The following is an 18,591-nucleotide window of genomic DNA, read 5'->3' as shown; positions in this document are numbered from 1 at the left end:
CATTTTACCAAAAAACGAGTGCATACAGTTTCAGTGTGCGTGGCGCCAGAGGGAATGTAACACACATCTTCACAACAGACAAACATAACCCAGTATCTCACAGCCACCCACCTCTTTATAGAGCGAGTAGAGGAAGACGGCGGTCTGGACCGTCTTTCCCAAACCCATCTCGTCAGCCAGGATGGTGTCGGTGCCCTGAGCCCAGGAGAACCGCAGCCAGTTGAGTCCCTCCAGCTGGTAAGGGTGCAGCGTCCCCCCCGTGCTGTCCAGGTACTCTGGCTGACGCTCAAACTTTATAGTTGGCTGGGGACAGAAATGGGAGAGGGGGCAGATTTGTAAGCACAGGGCAGTTACATGAAGACGAGTCACGGAAAAGTTACTTGGAAAGCCTGTTTGTAAAAATAAAAATCGTTATGATCTTAAATGCAGATGCACACAATTCATTGCAAATAGTCACATCCCCAAATTTAGAACATTATTCATTCAGGTTTTAATCCAATGGCAAAGAACATCAGCAAGGAATTAAAGGGTCAAAATAAGAGAGAGAGTCAGAGCAATATAAGACAAATATTTTCAATATTAGGCTTAAAAGAATACACTGGATGTAGTCGGGTTATATGGTCAGTTCTTCATATACTGATGGTTCCTCCCTTATCACATCTGCACAGAAACAGTCTGTCAAATCTGCAATGAAAGTTGATTTCATCAAACTGTCTCAAATAACTAATTATGCAAATTAATCTATCCCTATTTTCGGCCACTGAAGTGTTGTGGGAGACTTTGCATTTAAGAACTGCAAATCCAACTGAAACTCTCCTGTAAAACCCAAACTGAGGAAATTTCTGTGTCTCATTAACTCCAAATGATGTTTCAGAGGATGTTCCAACCAGAAAAGATATATTTCTGGGCTGAATGCAAAATTGCTAACAGCTGCTCCCGAGTGAGTCTAAAAAAAGGAAGTAGGCAAAATTTAAAATATCCATACTGTGGACTTACATCTACCACAGGGTTCTCAGGAGGTCTGTCGGGCCGTTTCACTCTTCCTTTCACCTTGATCTTCTTCCCAGGTTTCCCCTCCTCTCCCATCATCAGCTCTCTGAAACAAACATACTCAGTGAGTAAAGCACTACGTGTTGGTTGAGAGTGTATATTTATGTATCTGGATCACACCGCAGTTTAAAAAGGCGTTGCCCTGTGTCTGTATCTTACCTGTGGTTCCAGTACTGGACCTTGTAGGTGTCAAACTCAGGGACGTCCATGTCCTCGGCCTCCCAGGTCGCCTGGTCGTATGCCAGCTCTCTCCACTTGATCAGGTAGTGGACATTATTCTTTCTGTCCACACTGGAAAACAAAGCAGAGAGAAGGAAACATTCACTTTAATGCAAGTTATTTTTACGTTTGGCAGATGACTCACTCCAGAAGAGTAAAGCATGGCACCAATATCTAAAATAAATAATCTAAATTCACGTCATCTTTAATAAATGTACCATTCCTGGTATATAATAACTCATAAAGCAATGGCTTGTCAATGTAGAACAAAATCTTCCTCAAATTGGGTGATGATGTAATAAAAATATTTATATCTATCAGAGATGGGTCAAATGGAAAAGAAACGCCATTTAAAAAAAAGGGCCACTTGTGGTAAAGAGTGCTTGTAAATTCTGGCCAGAACTGTTAAAAAAAGGGGATAAGCCAAACTCAAGAGACTATCCTTGTAAAATAAAAGGTTAAATAAATAATAAAATTAAAGACTGAACAGAAAAATTGAGTGGTGCATCTTTTCAAGGGAACATCTTACAAGCAGAAAGACTTTAGATATTATGAATAGAAGAAATTTCATTCTGATAAAAGATCCTAAAACAGTTTTATTCTGATTGGGCTCATTGGCTCACATTGCTATTAGTGAAATAAAAGGCTTCATATAAATGCAGCCAATGTCTAAACAATTAAAAACGTTTCTTCTTTTAAACAAGTTATAGCATCAAAGCTTATCTGTAAGACTTTTGTGTTTGTTTGTACGTGCTGACCTGTGGTTGAGGATGCGGTGGATCATCAGCCACTCCATCTTGATTCCAAAGCGGAGGTATTTCTCTTCCAGCTGTGCATACATGGGGTTCTTGCTCTTCCTTTTAACGCTCTTGTCCTCCTCTCCATCGCCAAAGTCGATGGGCGGCGGCTCATCCATGTCGTTCTTCCTCTGGTAGTTTCTGAACATCACCTGGCAGTGGAGCTCAAGCTAGAGGGGAGAAAGAGGAAGAAGGTTAGAGAAGACATTTCTAGTCATGCGTACAAAACGGGGTCGAATACAGTTTTCTTCTTGTGTGCGTGTATTCCACACACCTGGAGCTCTGTGACCCAGGAGCAGTGCCAGTACGACATGTTGGACCACTTGGCGAAGAACTCCCTCTCCGGCCGCCCTGCCAGCGGGGCGGGATCAGGGGCATCGGCTGGAAGGTCTGGAGGACGGGGGACTGGTGTGGGGGCAGGAGCATCGCCCCACCGCCATGTCAGGATCTTCTGGACCTTCCCCTTCATTGGAAGACACTGCAGGGGAAGAAAGAGAAAAGAATGTTATAGTGTTGATTCTTTTCTTTCTATCTCAGGTTTTCTAAAACACCTACCCAGACTCCTAGAATCAACAGTTTAGTTGATTCAGTCAAAGATAACAAGAAAGAAGTGTTATTGTAATGTCTGCAAGACATAACAGTTTTATATCTGGACAATTACTTTTCTGAGACTTTTCAAAGCAAAGTCAGAGCACTTCCACATAGACCTGAAATTTGTCAAGCGACAGAAAATTAATAGGCAACCATTTTGATAATAGCTTATTTGTCCCTTTTCAAATCAAAAAGGCCAAACATTCTCTGGTTCCAGCTTCTCAAACGCGTTTATTCAGGTGTAAACTGAATATCTTTGGGTTTTGAACTGTTGGTAAAACAAAAACAATACATTTAAGTATGTCAACTTGGGCTCTGGGAAATTGTGGACATTTTTCACTATTTTATAGACAAAACGATTAAGAAAAGATTAAGAAAATATAGCAGATTATTTGATAATGAAAATACTTTTATGGCTGCAACTAATGATAATTTTCATTATTGTTTAACCTGCTGAGTATTTTATTTCCTTTTGTGTGATTAAAAATCTTTATGGATGTTTTGGCAACTATTTTGATAATTGATTCACCAATTACTTTTCTGTTGACCGACTTATCAGGGAGGGAAAAAAAATGATTGTTTCAGCTCTAATAATAAATGTTAGTTGCAGTTCTATTTCCACAACCTAAAATTTCTCAACACACAGATTTCCATGACGAACATTTTTCTCTGAATTCATCAAAAGCTATTTAGCTGCTGCCAAAGATGTGGTGGATGCAATTTAATCCGCTTCAAGTTTCTCTGGAGAGAATCTCTTAATGTACCTCTGCTTTGGTTTATTGGGTTGGTTGTGAAATGCAACCATGATTGTTAAACCACTAATCAAGCCATGCTGACATAAACAAGCACAGAAATACCTCCTGGACAATACCGCACTGTGCAGAAAGTCCAAAAATACCCACCGGATCAATTAATAAACTTTGCCAGGTCCTGCAAGTGGGCTGTCACTACTCTGACAGGTCAAACTTCACATCAATCACTGTTGGCGACTCACCGTGCAGCGGGGGCAGATCCACTCTCCGTTGGGGATCTCTGGGAGCGGTGGGTTGAGGCAGTGGATGTGGTAGGACGAGGGGCACGAGTCGCAGCAGAGGAGCTCTCCTCCGTCTTTACAAACCCTGCAGAACTCCATGTGGTGGTCATCCTCCTCCATCTCTCCAACCTCGCCGTTGTCCTCCTCGCCTTCTGAGCCCTCCTCCCTGGCCTCCCACTGGATGCCCTCCTTCTCCTGGAATTGGGAGAGTCAGAAAGGAAAAATTCTGGTGTTTTATACGTCACACTCTTAAGACACAAACTTCATGTTATGAGAAGTCTTTTTTTTTTTTGCTGTGGCTTTCCATTGTTTGATACTCATACGGTTCATTTTTAGGTGGAGTATTCCTTTAAGTGGCTAGGAATAAGATTGTCAGTCATGTGGTAAAAACCTGAGAGTATAAGTATGCTGCTTACACAGTGTGGGCAGCTCCAGGTGCCCTCAGGGGCTTTCTCCATGTCGGGGTCCAGGCAGACCATGTGGTACGCTCTGGGACAAGTGTCACACAGGATGATCTCTCCACCCTGCTGGCAAACTTCACAGTAGTCCTGGTGGTCTGTCTCATAGCCGTCAGCATCCTCTGCTTCTGATTTAAAAGAGAAAACACACGTCCTAACAGCTCACATTTAACCGAGACACAGGATGTGATGTGTGTTGTGATCCAGGCTCAGCATTTATGACCTTCTGCTGTATGTTTGTTATTTGTCAGAGGAAAACCCACTCAGTCATTTTTTCCCCTCGAGAACACATTTCCTCAATAACACCAACAGACTGAAAATGAAGGGTTTCATAGCAAAAATATAAATATTCATTTTGGAGGGTAAAACTGATCTTTAATGCTCGTTCCTCAATATTTGCTAAAACGTCACTGATCTTCTTGTATAGTTTTAATACATGGCTAAATAAAGCTAAAACTCACTATGACCAGTTTTACTTTTTTTCAGAGAAGTTGCAGCATTTTTTAACAATGTGTTTGACATTTGGGAAAGAAACAATATACTGTGTGTGTATTTTGGCAGATTTCAAGGGCTAAATGTTCAGAGACTAAACCTAACCTTTCACCTCAAGTCCTCGGAGACTAAACAAAACACCACATCTGCAGTTAAAAAGGATTTCCACACTGAAGCAGCAGTGAGGACTTGTTGACTTCTTTCAATTCAATCAGAATTAATCCGTGACGTCGTTTGAGCGGTGCTTCGGTCTTGTGATAGCAGCTACAGAGGATGTGTCAGTAGGCAACAACCCAGACCAAGATGTCGTCCTAAATATACCAAACTCCGCTGACTCAGTCACAGTGACTAATGTGTGTGTGTGTGTGTGTGTGTGTACACGCATACACCTCCTCATGTTGTTGTGCATTCCACAGACTTAATGCTTTACCCTACATACAGTCATCACAATTCACCACTGTGTGTTTAACCTGCAATCAGCAATCTGTGGGCTCTATCTGCAGATGTTCACAGCTCAACGGGTAGAGCTCGGACTCTGACTCATCAGGTAAAGCATGAAACAACCACGGTAATGTGTTCAACTCCCTCAGGTCACACAAAACTACTGTATGTTCAATGTAAGGCAATTAACAATAAGAGGAGGAAGAGAAAAGAAGGAATAAAAAGAGGATGAGGATGAAGAAGATAAAGAAGAAGACTGAATTTAAGAGCAGCAGCTGCATTTTAGCCCAGTCTCATACACCCAGAGTGAAGACGTACCTTTCTTTTTCTTGGTTTTGCTCTTGGATGCCTTCTTTTTGCTGCGGCTGCTGCGGCTGTTGGATCCCTCTGAGACGGAGACACTGTTCATGCTGCCGTCCTCAAAATCACTGTCCACGTCAGGCTCGTCCTCCTCGCTCTGTGCAACATGAGAAACTTCTTGTATAAAAACACTTTGTTGTATGTTTCTCAACTGTATGTAGGCGCACAAGTGACTGTATGTAGGCGCACAAGTGAAGTGCATGTAAGAAGCAAGAGAGAGGAGAGATGGATCGTACCGATGAGCGTTTCCGCTTGCTGTTGAAGCCTCCCAGTTTGATTTTGAGAGGAGCCACTTTCTTGGTCTTGGCATTATTCTTCTTCTCTTGTGGTTTAGGTGCTGGTTTTGACTTTTTGCGGGCATTGGGACCTGCCGACCCAAAACAGAAAGGCAGAGATAAGTCACACACGGAGCCGAGGAGAACAAGAATAAAGATCAGCATGAGATCCGCAATCAGTTTAGTGATTACGTCTTAAAGAACCAATGGCTATTAGGGAAAGTGATTTCCTTAAAAAAAACCCACTTCCCCTGATAGAAATTCCCTCTGACATTTGCTCTTCTAGCAGAAGAATTAGACACCTGGTTGTGATATCCAAACCCAGCTTTGCTATTTCAGGTCCTGTTATTTCCTTTGACCCCTCCTCTCCACTGTACCTTTGCCTTCCTTTGTCTTGGCCTTGCGTAGCGGTGGTGGAGGGGGCTGCTGAGGCTCTACAGGGGCTGGTGGTGCTGCAGCAGCCGGGGCGACCTCCGCCACCATGGTGTCGACGGCAGCTGGTATGTTGGCGGTGGCTAGGGCTGCGTTGGCAGCAGCGGCTCCTCTCAGGGGGTTGTTGGTGCTGAACTCGCGCCACTTGGCGCCCAGAACCATCATCATCTTGGACACGGCGATCTTGGGGTTCTTGGCTGCGATGAGGGGCCTGGAGGTGAGGGAAATAAAAATGTAAAATGCTGTCTGATTCAAGTTGTTAACACATCTTCAGCATGAACCAAACATGGTTGCAGTGAATATTTAACACATTTGGCTGATTGCAGGTTTCTGCAAGTGCAATTTTAGCACAATTTGCTTTTCAAAACTGGTCATAAGAGTAGAAAAAAGAACAGTAACTAGTGCAACATGAGAAATTTCTCTCCTGGAAAAACTATATTAAAGAGCACTACACGCCCATAGCAACATTCGTATTTCTTAAGACATGTGAACAGTTCTCTGGTACCATCCGTTAGTGGTGGTGTTAAATACTTTTCGCCATATTATCAGCTTTGTGTGAGTGCACGTGTTTATCTACCTGACGAATTGGCTGAAGGCCTTATAGTTGGTCAGAGAGCGGTAGTCTTCCTCTGTGAAGATGTGGTCGATGTCCTCCATGCCCCAGTCATCAAGCAGCTGGGATGACGACTTCGGCTCCTAGAGGAAACAACAATAAGCTTAATTAATATCAGAGATCGACAAGCCACTGAGTTCTGCTTAGCTGAAGCAGGAAGTAGTTTGGCTGAGTTTTGTTGATGGGTGCCAGTCACTGGAAAATTAAAACCGAAAAACAGAACAGCACAAAAATGTGACATAATATACACCTGAAAAAAAAAAAACCTGAGGGCAAAAACACAACAAAATTAGACCCTTGGATCAAAGGCCATCTTTCCAATATATTTGAAACAAATGTATTGCTGACATGGGTAAAAACTCACATAACATTACAGACAGCACATTATTGAGTCTTTATTGAGAACCCCCCCCCCTAGAAAACAGCACATACATCAGAATCTGAAAACACTGCACAGCCTGTTTTCTCACAAGCGCTTAAACTCAGCAAGTGAAGGGTTATCAATGCTAATCTGATCAATTGATTAGATGACCAGGGTGTGGATGAGAACCTGGTTTAGCAGACAAACCTTAACAGTGTGCAAAGCTGTTCTGCCCATAATTCAGTAAGTGCTAAAGAGACAACATGCCTGGTGCCAAGTGTGTTTCTGAACATTAATATGAACAAAAAACAAATTTTTTGTAAGAAGCTCCGGTTGGATGATCACAGCATTGACTGACCACGCACTGACTGAGTGACAAACACATGGGACCAGCTGTGGCTTTTCAGCGCTGATCTGTGGCATGAAATTAAACTGCACAGGTTCAAGCAGAGTTCTTAAAAATCGTTGCTGTGTCCATGTGCATGACAAAAAAAACAAATCTTCTACGTCTTACAAAAACAGCAGCAGCCATTATTTTACCTCACAATATACAAGATTATTATGCCACAGATAATCTAAGCATCTGTGGCATAGTAGTCTGATAACAACTGAATTTCATTTTGGAATTAATGGTTTTTTGTTGATCAATAAATGATTTAATTGTCTCTACCAGAACACATTTGCATGGTTATGAGGTTTAAGCGGCTGGTGAAGAGGGTCTGAAATTAGCAACCAGAAAGCAAACAAATGCCACAAAAATTAATATTTGATAAGGCCATTAGGACCTGCCACACTGACCAGTTAGTTTTTAAAGACAATTACATTAAATGGCCTGGTCATATAGTTACTAATTTAGTGCCAGAACAGTTGATGTGTTGGTTCATCAACAAAATGATGACAATTTTGTTAAGTGATTACTGATTTAAGTTTTAAATCTATTTATCAAGAAAATAAATCCAAGATTTGCTTTTTTTTCAGTGTCATGTCATTGTTAATTGAAAGCCTTTTTTGTTTAATCAAAACATGTAAACATTACTCGGGGAAATTGTGATTGAAATTTGTCATTACTTTTGTATGTTCTATAGACTTAATGACAAATAAAAAAATATATATGGATATGTTCACTGATAATAAAAAATAATCAGTAGTTAGAGGCCTACAATGTTCTCTAAACTTTGTCCCAACTGTTACGTCTGATTTTAAGTCACTCAAATCAAAGCAAAGGCTGCAACCAACAATTTTTTCATTATAGATTAATCTGCCAATTACTTTCTTGATTAGCCTAACTGGTCTTGGCCTAAAAAATATCAGAACACAGTGAAAAATCACAATATTTCACAATCAGAATTTCCAGAGAAGAGCCCCAGTTAGTTATCTTCAAATTGCTTGTTTTGTAAAACCAATAGTCCAAAACACATAAACATATTCAGTTTACTATTACAAAAAGACAAAGAAAAGCAGGAAATCCTCACAATTTAGAAGCTGGAACCACAAAATGTTTGCCATCTTTGCTTGAAAAATGACAAACTATTAACCAAAATAGATGTAGACACATTTTTTCATTAATCTAAACTAATCATTTCAGCTCTGTATCGGACACACTTCAGTGTGGCTGCCTATTATAATGCTTTACCGTCTAAACTGCTGTTTTTCTCTGAAAACCTTATACTAACCTGTAAATATTTTGGCTAATAAAGCCAGTTTCTTGCAGACTGGAGCTTAATCCCTAAAGTTTAAAAGGCCCTGAGCAGGTGAGCAGTAATTTCAGCCACTATCACTTTGATGTAAACTGCACCACCCTGCACCTTCCTTTCACCAAAGCTGCTTCCCATTTCTTCGTCTTACAGAACGGGCTGCAGACTTGAGGGCGGCTCTGCCAATGAATTAAAATGTGTTTATCTAACCAAAAGAAAAGGGTCAGTGCAGAGCAGCACTAGGCGGGGTTTCCATGGTAACAGCATATATGCCTTACATACCCGCCCCAGACACACACACACACAACACTTACACACTTGACGCCACCTCTTGCATAAGTGTCATTAAATGCAAGGCCCCCTATTGGCCGCCGGGTTTCGAGTCCAACAGACACAGCTCTTTGTTTAACCATCTCTCATATCACGTCTCTGTTTGTCAAACCATGACCGACTCCATTACAGGTACACAGCCAATAGGTGCTCGTCATGGAGCAAAGAAAGGGCTGTTACAAAAATTATATTCCAAAAAAGAAATAAATTTGGTTGTTAGAAATTGGACTACACTGTAGATGCATAACATTTAGAATTTTTTTTTTAACCAATCCAGGAAGCATATTGGTATCCATTAGTTTCTGTATGTTATGAAAATCTATCAGCAGACTCTGAAAACTTGCACAAGTGGTGTAATCCAACAATTTTCCTTTTTGTCAAAGGGACATTATCAATATGAGGTAATGCAGTGGAGACCTCTCAATTCAACCTGTGCTTAACCACATTTACATCGACAAAAATAAATGCAAGTTTAAGAGTCTGCAGACTGACTTTCAGTGATGAACGGGAACAAATGGCTGCATGGAACAATAGGAAAAACACACCAAAAATCTAAAACTGTAGAGCATCGAGAACGGTCACCAAAATACGTCTTTATGGAGCTAAAATGTGCAAACACACTTGTGTGGTTCTTTAAGAGCAACATCCAAGATTATTCCTACACACACAGAATCAAACCTGTGCAGTGATCAAAAACATAGCAGCTGCCAATCACTTTATATTAATTAAGTACAGAGGGATCCCTTTCTCCCCACTTTAATGGCTTGTACTTGATTTTGATATGAAACTCCTTCCTCTACACCTCTCATGTCCTACATCTTTTTTTTCTTTTTTTCTGCTCGTCATTGTCGGCCATCTGACATGATGAATTTAATTGACTCAGCTTTTATTGCAGACCTGATCAATATTACACATGCTATATTTGGAAAAAAACCCAGATGAACTGACTGCAATTTATCATTTTAATTAATTAGATTCCACACAATTATGCATGAAACCTTGTTCAAAAGAATTACTATAACTCATTACAATCCTTGAGTTTCCTGAGGTTCAGAGAAGACTTTTTGTGTCTGATTATAGTGTAAATGGTGTGTCAGAGGCTTTTCAACCCTGAGAAAAGATAAATACTCCCTGCCTAATTCTTTGGCACTAAAATGGCCAAATAATTAACAATTAAACTATTATCAGTGGAGATTTATATGTGTTGAGAAACTGCACCGAAACATATTACTTTTGCCCCTCGAACACCCTGCCTAGTTTTCCTCACCGAGCCGTCGTCATCATCATCGTCCTCATCTTCCTCGGGTTCGGGGTCTTTCTTCTTGGAGGCGCTCCTATCGGCCCCGGCACTGCTCCTCTTCTTTTCTTTGCCGCTGCTGGCTCTCTTCTTCTTTTTGCGTCCTGGAGTGTAGTCACTGCCCTCACTGTCAGAGCGCTGGGCAGGTACGCCATCTTCAGCCTCCTCCACCCCGCCTACGTCCATGGGCTCTGGGGAGCTGATGGGAAGCTCCTGGAACAAGGAGAGCAAAGACAGAAGTCAGCAAACTGAAACCATAATGTTTAAGAATAACGGGAACAAGACAAGGAAACAGATTTCTCTCTGGAATTTGACTAGATTCTCTTATAAAGGGCACAAAAAAAAAAACATTTTGTAAAGGAAAGATGGAATATGACTCATTTAAATTTCAAAAAAGGGAAGTCAACTTGAAATTTAAAATAGAAGTATCAACTTTCAACATCCTTTTTTCCTGATTTACTTTCGGTACCGATTTCTTAAATCATACAAGATAATAGTTGTAGCTTCACGTCTGACTCCTTAAAATCCATTCTCTATAATTTAAAGAATGACTGGAGGGAAAAATATGTTAAAAAAAAGAAAAAAAGAAAAAAAATTAGACAGGTTTGCGGTGTCTAAATGTAAAAAAATAACCAAACATATGCACATTAAGGAAATATAAGCAAAATATCAAGTAAAAAGTTTTACTAAATTCTACCATATGAGGGGAGGAAGAGGGCCTTTGCAAGTTTTTCACCAAGCAAAGTATTTTACAATCCTAACTACTTCCCAGCAAATTTGACTTTGTTGGCTGTTTTGCCTACATGAGAAGATTATCAAAGTGTGCAGACAGTCATCCTTTTTATAGTGTGTGAAGCTTAACTAATAGTGTCTGGGTTTTAGCCATTTGTTCCTAGTTTCCATTTAAAACACGTCATCTGGACTGGACATGGGATTTAAAAGTTCTTTTGATATTTTTCTTACTTTCGGGGTGTAGCTACAGTGACCACTCACACAATACTCTGCATCCTTACCTCTCTGCGCGACCGCCTCTTGCTGCCCTTGCTCTCTCTGCTCTTCTTGGCCTTCTTCTTCTTCTTCACCTTCGGAGTCTCGTTCTCTGAGATCTCCTCTTCCTCATCGTCTACAAATCAGGCCAGCGGAGTCATTACATGGTGAGGATATACAGAGGAGCGACTGTCTGTCGGTGTTCAGTAATGTTATCACACGCCCCAAATACAGTGAGCCATGACGATAGCATGCAGACACTTGTGTATCTGGCTTTAACAAAACACAAGCGACATGCTGGTAAATTTGAGCTGTGGTTCAGTTTGTTTACTTAACAAGCCAAATCAGCAGGTAGACAACTGACCGTCATTGAGCAGTTTCTCTCATGTACTTGTATTTTGATAATTTTTTTAAATCTGTGATTCTACATTTGCTTATTTAGATTTTGGGTGCAGGATTGTTGGCAAAATTTACAGAAAAAACTAATATCATGCCGTTATGGCAAAAATAGGAGGATTTTCCATTTAAGATTGCTTTCACAGACTGTCATCACTTTTTAGAGCATCACTGAATATGAGAAGGATTTCTTGATCGGACTTATTCGTATTCAAATTAATCACCATCGGGATGCCACCTTTTCCCTTTTGCAGTGACTAACACAAGTCAGGGTACAAAGTTTTGTATTGAGCAGGATAATAACGCACTCTTTCCACCCTCCTATCCCCTGGCAGGCTGCAACCACATTCACCTTGTGTCAAATGATAATAAAAGTGGTGCATGATTAGAAGGCTACAAGGAAAACCAACAGGAGTCCAGAGAACCAGGACTAGTAGAGGATAAGCTAGTGGTTTGGGTCACTACCCCATTTTACAAGTTGCACTTAGGGGGGTGATTCAAATCAGTTTTTGATCTAGTGGTTAAAACTGTAATTTACAACTGATTAGTCATTATTATTTCCTACACACTCCTGCAGGACCTCAGTCCAGTGTTTGGCACTGCCTCGGTGGCTCCAAAGGGAAGTGGTATGGCACTCAGAGCCTATTAATGTAATTGACTATGGTAAAAAGTAAATGGCAAGCTGCCATTAAGATGCACCTGGTAAGGAAGAAGCTTTAATGTGATGAGCTTTTTAGGTCATATAAAGGAGACTAAGCGGTGTGTGTGTGTGTGTGTGCACAACTGTAAATTCAAATGGAAAAAGTTTTGATGTAAGTTTTGAGAATATAGTGTTTTGTATAGTTTTCCAAAAGCATCTTAAGGCTAAAATTATCTTAGTCCATAGACTTACAGTGGGTGTAAGATCATCTTAGCCTTAAAGTGCTTTTGGGAAAGGGGGTCCTGAGCTATAGATTTGGACTCGAATCAGTCAAAAAAACAGATATTTGCGACTTGACATGGACTTATCTGCTCTGAGACTAGCTACTTGAGATGAGTTCCTATAGACTTGACATGACACCTGACAGCAAAAAAAAACAACAACATTCAAGTCTCGACCGGGTAGAATCTCAGAGCAAAAAGCACAATCAAACCCACAAAAGAAAAATTTTCAAATACGGTGTAACCTAATGGTCAGCATAAGGAAACCTGAAAGACTTACAGCTGATTGAATTTACCTATGACAACAACTGAATCGATGAAGCTTTTCAGATCAACAGAAAATTAAAAGAGCAACTATTTTTATAATCCATTAATTATTTTTTAAGTTTTTTCAAGCACAGACACCAATCATTTTCCGGTTCCAGCTTGTCCAATGTGAAGTTTTGCCACTTTTCTCTATATATGGCTTTTGTACTGTTTGCTGGACAAATGAAGATATACAGACTTGGACTCTGTGAAACTGTTCATTATTTTCTGACATTTTATAGAATGATGATCCATATTTATTCCCAGTTGAAGTGTCTGATATCATGACAGAAAGACATCGCATCGACTTCCAATTAAATTGCCTCTTCAGAAGAACAATAACGTGCATTCACATCTTTTGGTAGGGCTCTATGTGCCCAATATTTTGTTTATACAGAAAGCTGGGGCTATTTGACAAATTAAATGGAGGTTTCTGAGTCGATTTTGGCATTTAAAGCTCAACTTGTAGGACTATTTGTTCTCAATGGTCCCACCGTGTACGCCGCGCGTGCTCGTCGGATTTATACAAACTGTAAACAATGCGATCTTCGGCCACACCAGTCTGTGAACACTAGCTAGTTAGCTATTTAAGAAGATAAAACGGTTCGGTAAGATGCTAGATATCTATTTACTATAAAGTATTATTTTTACTTCCCCCCCCCACACACTAAAATCGAAGGCGCCGGCCATGAGGAGGGGAATGCTTCTGAACGTCATCCGCCAGCTTCCAAGCTAACTGGCTGCCTCCATCTTGTCATCGACACGTAAAAAAATACCGGTAGCGGTGGCTAACGTTAGGCCCCGGGAACATGCCGGTCAGTCGGCGTGACTTCACGACAATGCAACTATCAGCTATACCGTGTCTGGCTGTGGTTGGGGTAAAACAGTGATTTTTTTTTTTTAAAGGTGTTAAACAGCAGGGCAGCCGCGAAAAGAGCGAGTTTGCTAATGTTGCCGCTAACGTTAGCTACCCGGTAGTTAGCAGCATTGACTAGCGAGCGCTGTGCTAACGAAACATGATTGATATGATTGTCAAAAAACATCTGCTCATGCTAGCCTACAACCAGTGTGAACATTAGCAATTTCAGCTAACAAACGAGCCGTGTCTTACCGTGCATTAACCGGTCGTCGGGGGCTCCATAATCATCTCTGTCATCCTCGCTTCCAGACATAGCGGACAGCAGAAAACTTTCTATTTAGTTAGCTAACAGTTTAGCTAACTAAATAAAGTTATTTATAGGATAATCCAGAGTTCTGACCCAGTCTTAAGTCGGTCCAAGTCGTGGTGTGTGTTGTGTAGTGAGGAGAGGGCAGCCGGCCAGGTTTCGACAAGGGAAATAAGAACAAAAAAAGAAAACGGAAGTGAATATTTAGCAGCAAAGAGCATTCAAAACACAACACCCGGTAAAACACCGAGCAACATAAACACTCACCGCGTGGGCTTCTTCTTGGACAATAAATCTTAACTTTATCTGGCTATTAAGTTGCACCGCTCACAAAGATTAGCACCCTCACTCACTCCATCTCTGCGTTCAGCTGACATGCCATCTTGCCACTATCGTTAGTTTCCGTGCCATTAGCATGCGTGCTAGCCGAGCTTGACCGGCGGCCAGGTTCAGATTTGAGACGAACTAAAGAAACGAGCCGCTCACACACTAATATCTAATCATAACATATCTCAGTGTAACAACCCGGTATCCGAGGCTATCTCAACCCCGACCATCTTACCCTGACTCAAGTAAATTTACAAACAATAAAACCAAAAACTGAGATACTCACAACTTGATTCACACAGCTTCCAAAAAACAGTAACTCCGGGCTCAGTTTGTCTATCAATCAATACTTGGGAGCTCTTTTTGTTAAGGTAACGGTATACATACAATTTAAATATATTTCCGTGTTTTTGTGGCAGCGTGTGCGCACGACGCCGTCTCCTCTTTCTCTCTCTCGCACACTACACACACCCCGCGCGCGCGCGCACACACACAAAGAGATCAGGGGGCAGGCATCCCATAATATCCCCCCTCATCCACACACACACACATCCACACACACACACACTTCAGTCACCCCTCCCCCACTCTGCATAGTTACCTTGCAACGTACAGACCATAATAGTCAACTCACCCCTCCCTCTCCTACAGTCTCTTCCCCATTCCTCCATGCAGAGTGCACCCCCCCCCCCCTCCGCCGCACCTCCACCCCCTCCCTTAGCAACCAGGGTTACCATGGAGACGCTCACCCCCCCACACACACACACCCCCACCCCCGTGCGGCATCCCATAATAGTAATGAGCGCAGTCACTGACATCCCTCAATGAGCATAACTCCAAAAAGAGAGAGATAGGAGAAAGGAGGGGGGAAAAAAAGGAAAAGCCGTCACATGGCAACTGTGTGTGCCACATGACTGCTTAACTTGAGTGTGCATGTTTGCATGTATGCGCAGGCACAGTACTGTATATGAGCCTGGCTGCTAAAGACCGCGCAGGATGTGGATGCAATGCAAGGCTGTTAACCACCTTTAAAGCACCTCAGGGTCACCAAAAGTGGTGTGACACCGGGCGACCCAGGTGTAACCCCCATATGAGGCATTATGAGCTGAAATATAAGCCTTCTTTATATACATGACTCACCATCAAGGCAATCTTTTCATCAGCACGTGGAGCTCAAGAAAGTAGGCTGACTTTGGGAATAAAAAGTCTTGTGAGCAGGTCAGTGTTAGGTGAAAAATTCAGGTTACATGCACGGCCCTTCGGGGTCACAGAGGTCAAACTGTAGTCAAAACCTTCAAGTCTGCTGCTTTAAGCCCCCCTCAAAACAAGAAACAGGGAGCCCAGAAGTACAAGAGCCAAGCAGGCAACAGCTGAGTTAAGCTGTCTGCACACACACACACATACACACACACACACTGGCTTGCTCCACAGGCTGCCTGGAAATGCATTGCAGTCAATGGTGGGAAAAACGTCTGGGTCCTAGACAGTTTTTTCCCACCATTGACTGTCTGTAGTACATTTACACTGTGGAGCAAAATGCACAACTGTTGGTGCTTAGCGTGGCAGAGACGCTTCTGAATGACGTTTTACCACACGGGAAATCAACAGTGTACATATCAGCTAATGGGGAGCACTGTATTTGAGGCCTGTGAAGCATCAGAATGAGTTATTCATTGTTATTGTAGCACCGCGGGACGAATCTGCTCTCCTGATGCTGCTCAAGTCACTCTTAAGTCTGCAGAAAAGCCCAAATTCAACAGCCGTTGATGATTGCCCTCGTTGATATAAATTGGGGTGGACAAAATAATAGAAACTCCTGTCAGTGTAATGCAAAAGGTGATATATGTTTGATAAAGATTCGAACAAAACACTGCACAGCGGTTTACCATAGTATGGGACAGGATTTCACAACTCAGAGTTATTGCTCATATGGTAAACAGTAGAAATACACTGTGACGTTACAACGCTATTTACCAGGAATGTGCACTTGTACGTATGTGATTGGCCAACACTGTTTTCAGATGACGTTGCAAAGTTGAGCCGGGTCCAGTGTTTTTGTAGGACTTCAATGTGTTTTTTGTTGTTTTGCTGGAGCCCCTGTGTCAGGACCCCGTTGGTCTCATTGAAACGAATGAAGGATGCTGTGTTTTTCCACGCAGCGCTGTCGTGGGTCTGAACACGGCGTTATTAGTGAAGTCCGCCACTGATGTTGGGTGATAAAGTCTGGCTCACAGTCGGCCTTCCAGTTCATCCCAAAGGTGTTGGATGGGTTTGAGGTCAGGCCTCTGTGCAGGCCAGTCAAGTTCTCCCACTCCAAACTGTGATAAAACATTTCTTTATGGAGCTGGCTTTGTGCACGGCCGCGAGCAAGCAAAGACGACAGCTGGTGGTAATTTCCCAAGGTGCGTGTGCATTATTCACTCATTATGAATGACATATTGTGCAGACAGAAATACAAATTTCTTGGAAAGCAGTGACCAACGGATTAATCATTATATTGCAATGCATTCAAACATTGTGTCATTTTTTCCCGTGAACTTGGGACATTAGTACCGATATGAGGTTGTTTTATCTATTTATGAATCCACTAACAAATTATTCATGTCAGCATATTGTTGCAGTGCCCTGACACTTTGGCTTTTAACCCGCTTCAAGCTGTCCCCCTCGCCTCTCTCCCTCTGGCCTCTTTTCTTACAGTGGATCTACAGTCGGCTCTGACTCAGCACACCTTTTATTTGGACTCTTATCTTTTTGTTTCTCTTCTGGCCTTTCCTTTGTCCCACTTCCGAGAGCAGCTTCCCTCGCTGTATCCCTCTCACACCGGCTGACACAAAGAACGACTTCAAAAACAACTTCTCTGTCTTTCTTTTCTCTCTATTTCTTCCTCTGTCTCTCTCCCTTGGTTTGCATCTTTTCCCCCCTCCCCCACACTTCTCCTTTCCTTGACTATGGACACAGTGTTCATGTGTGCATTTGGGGAGGAGGGGGGTGTAGGATGGGTGTAGGATGGGGGGTGGGGGGTGGGGGTGGGGGTAACATCCCATAATCACCAATCAGAAGGATACTGGGGGCGGTTGTCATAGAAACCTTGTGCACGGCTCTCGATGCCCCTCCCATCCCACCACACTCGTCGAATTGCATATCACATAATGATAATAATATCATTTCTCAGGGAAAAAAGGGAAAAGGAGGAGGTGGAGGGGAGGGAGGTGGGGGGGACTACAGACCATAATAGTGCTCCTGTGCTGCTGGTCGCCATGGAGATAAGCAGAGGGGTGGTGGTGGCAGAGGAGGGTTACAGGCGGGGTCAGATTATCATGTAAGTCAAAATGCAAAATACTTCTTGACTGCTCCCCCCCCTCCCCTCCCCCCGCTCAGACACCACCTCCGCTCCACCTATCCTGCCCTACAGTACTCGCTCTGAATCTGCACCAGATAACAAAATGCAAATGGATTTGATCAGACCAAACATGTCTGCCACATGAGATAACACACAGCGGCGGATGACAGATGGAGGGAACAAAAAAAAGCAAAAAAAAAAAGAGATTGGTGGCTGTTCCGGATGTCCCAGACGGCTCAGATGTGCCGGTGATGTTGTGGAGTTCAAATCTTCCCCGTGACCTTTTCATCCCCTGTCATCTTTCCTAACTGGGCCATCTTTCCGGTGTCAGCCTGATTGTTGATTGTTCGGGCAAATGATCAGGTGTCGTGCACATCAAATGACAACTGATCTGGGGCGACCAATTCAGGGTTAGAATTGGGCGTTCTCCATGGGCCTTCCTGGCTCAAGAGTTTACAGCCATGCTAGTGTCTCTGTGAGGCTGTATTTAGGAAGCTAAATGCTAACTTTAGCATGTTAACATGCTTACAATGACAATGCTAACATGCTGACGTTTAACCAGGTATAATGTTTATCATGACCATCTTAGTATAGCACGTTAGCATGCTAATCTATTGCATGTCTGTCCGTCCTGGTAGAGGGATCCCTCCTCTGATGCGCTGCCTGAGGTTTCTTCCTTTTTTCCCCGTTAAAATATTTTTTTTT

At 42.3% G+C, this 18,591-nt stretch overlaps 1 protein-coding gene across 7 annotated transcripts in view; it reads right to left on the bottom strand.

Annotated features, from left to right (window-relative positions):
• The window catches only part of chd4a (chromodomain helicase DNA binding protein 4a), a 33,307-nt gene extending 18,215 nt beyond the window's left edge, over positions 1–15,092 (bottom strand). For 2 of the 7 annotated variants that reach the window (XM_044171953.1, XM_044171954.1), the window contains exons 1-15: positions 14,833–15,090; positions 14,165–14,317; positions 11,457–11,566; positions 10,414–10,656; positions 6,726–6,844; positions 6,094–6,359; positions 5,678–5,808; positions 5,400–5,538; positions 4,107–4,276; positions 3,652–3,885; positions 2,341–2,544; positions 2,028–2,236; positions 1,210–1,341; positions 997–1,096; positions 112–303 (exon numbers count right to left, since the gene is read on the bottom strand). In XM_044171953.1, coding sequence (XP_044027888.1) covers positions 112–303; positions 997–1,096; positions 1,210–1,341; positions 2,028–2,236; positions 2,341–2,544; positions 3,652–3,885; positions 4,107–4,276; positions 5,400–5,538; positions 5,678–5,808; positions 6,094–6,359; positions 6,726–6,844; positions 10,414–10,656; positions 11,457–11,566; positions 14,165–14,225 — 2,310 coding nt within the window. In that variant the 5' untranslated portion in view covers positions 14,226–14,317; positions 14,833–15,090. Of the gene's footprint in view, positions 1–111; positions 304–996; positions 1,097–1,209; positions 1,342–2,027; positions 2,237–2,340; positions 2,545–3,651; positions 3,886–4,106; positions 4,277–5,399; positions 5,539–5,677; positions 5,809–6,093; positions 6,360–6,725; positions 6,845–10,413; positions 10,657–11,456; positions 11,567–14,164; positions 14,318–14,486; positions 14,699–14,832 lie in introns of those variants that run through there. The other 5 variants (XM_044171952.1, XM_044171951.1, XM_044171949.1 and 2 more) reach the window with 5 other exon arrangements.
• Positions 15,093–18,591: the final 3,499 nt, after the last annotated feature.

Source organism: Siniperca chuatsi, linkage group LG17 (assembly GCF_020085105.1).
Source record: "Siniperca chuatsi isolate FFG_IHB_CAS linkage group LG17, ASM2008510v1, whole genome shotgun sequence".
NCBI lineage: Eukaryota > Metazoa > Chordata > Actinopteri > Centrarchiformes > Sinipercidae > Siniperca > Siniperca chuatsi.
The sequence above is the reverse complement of the archived record's forward strand: the minus strand, read 5'-3'. Positions and strand labels throughout refer to the sequence as shown.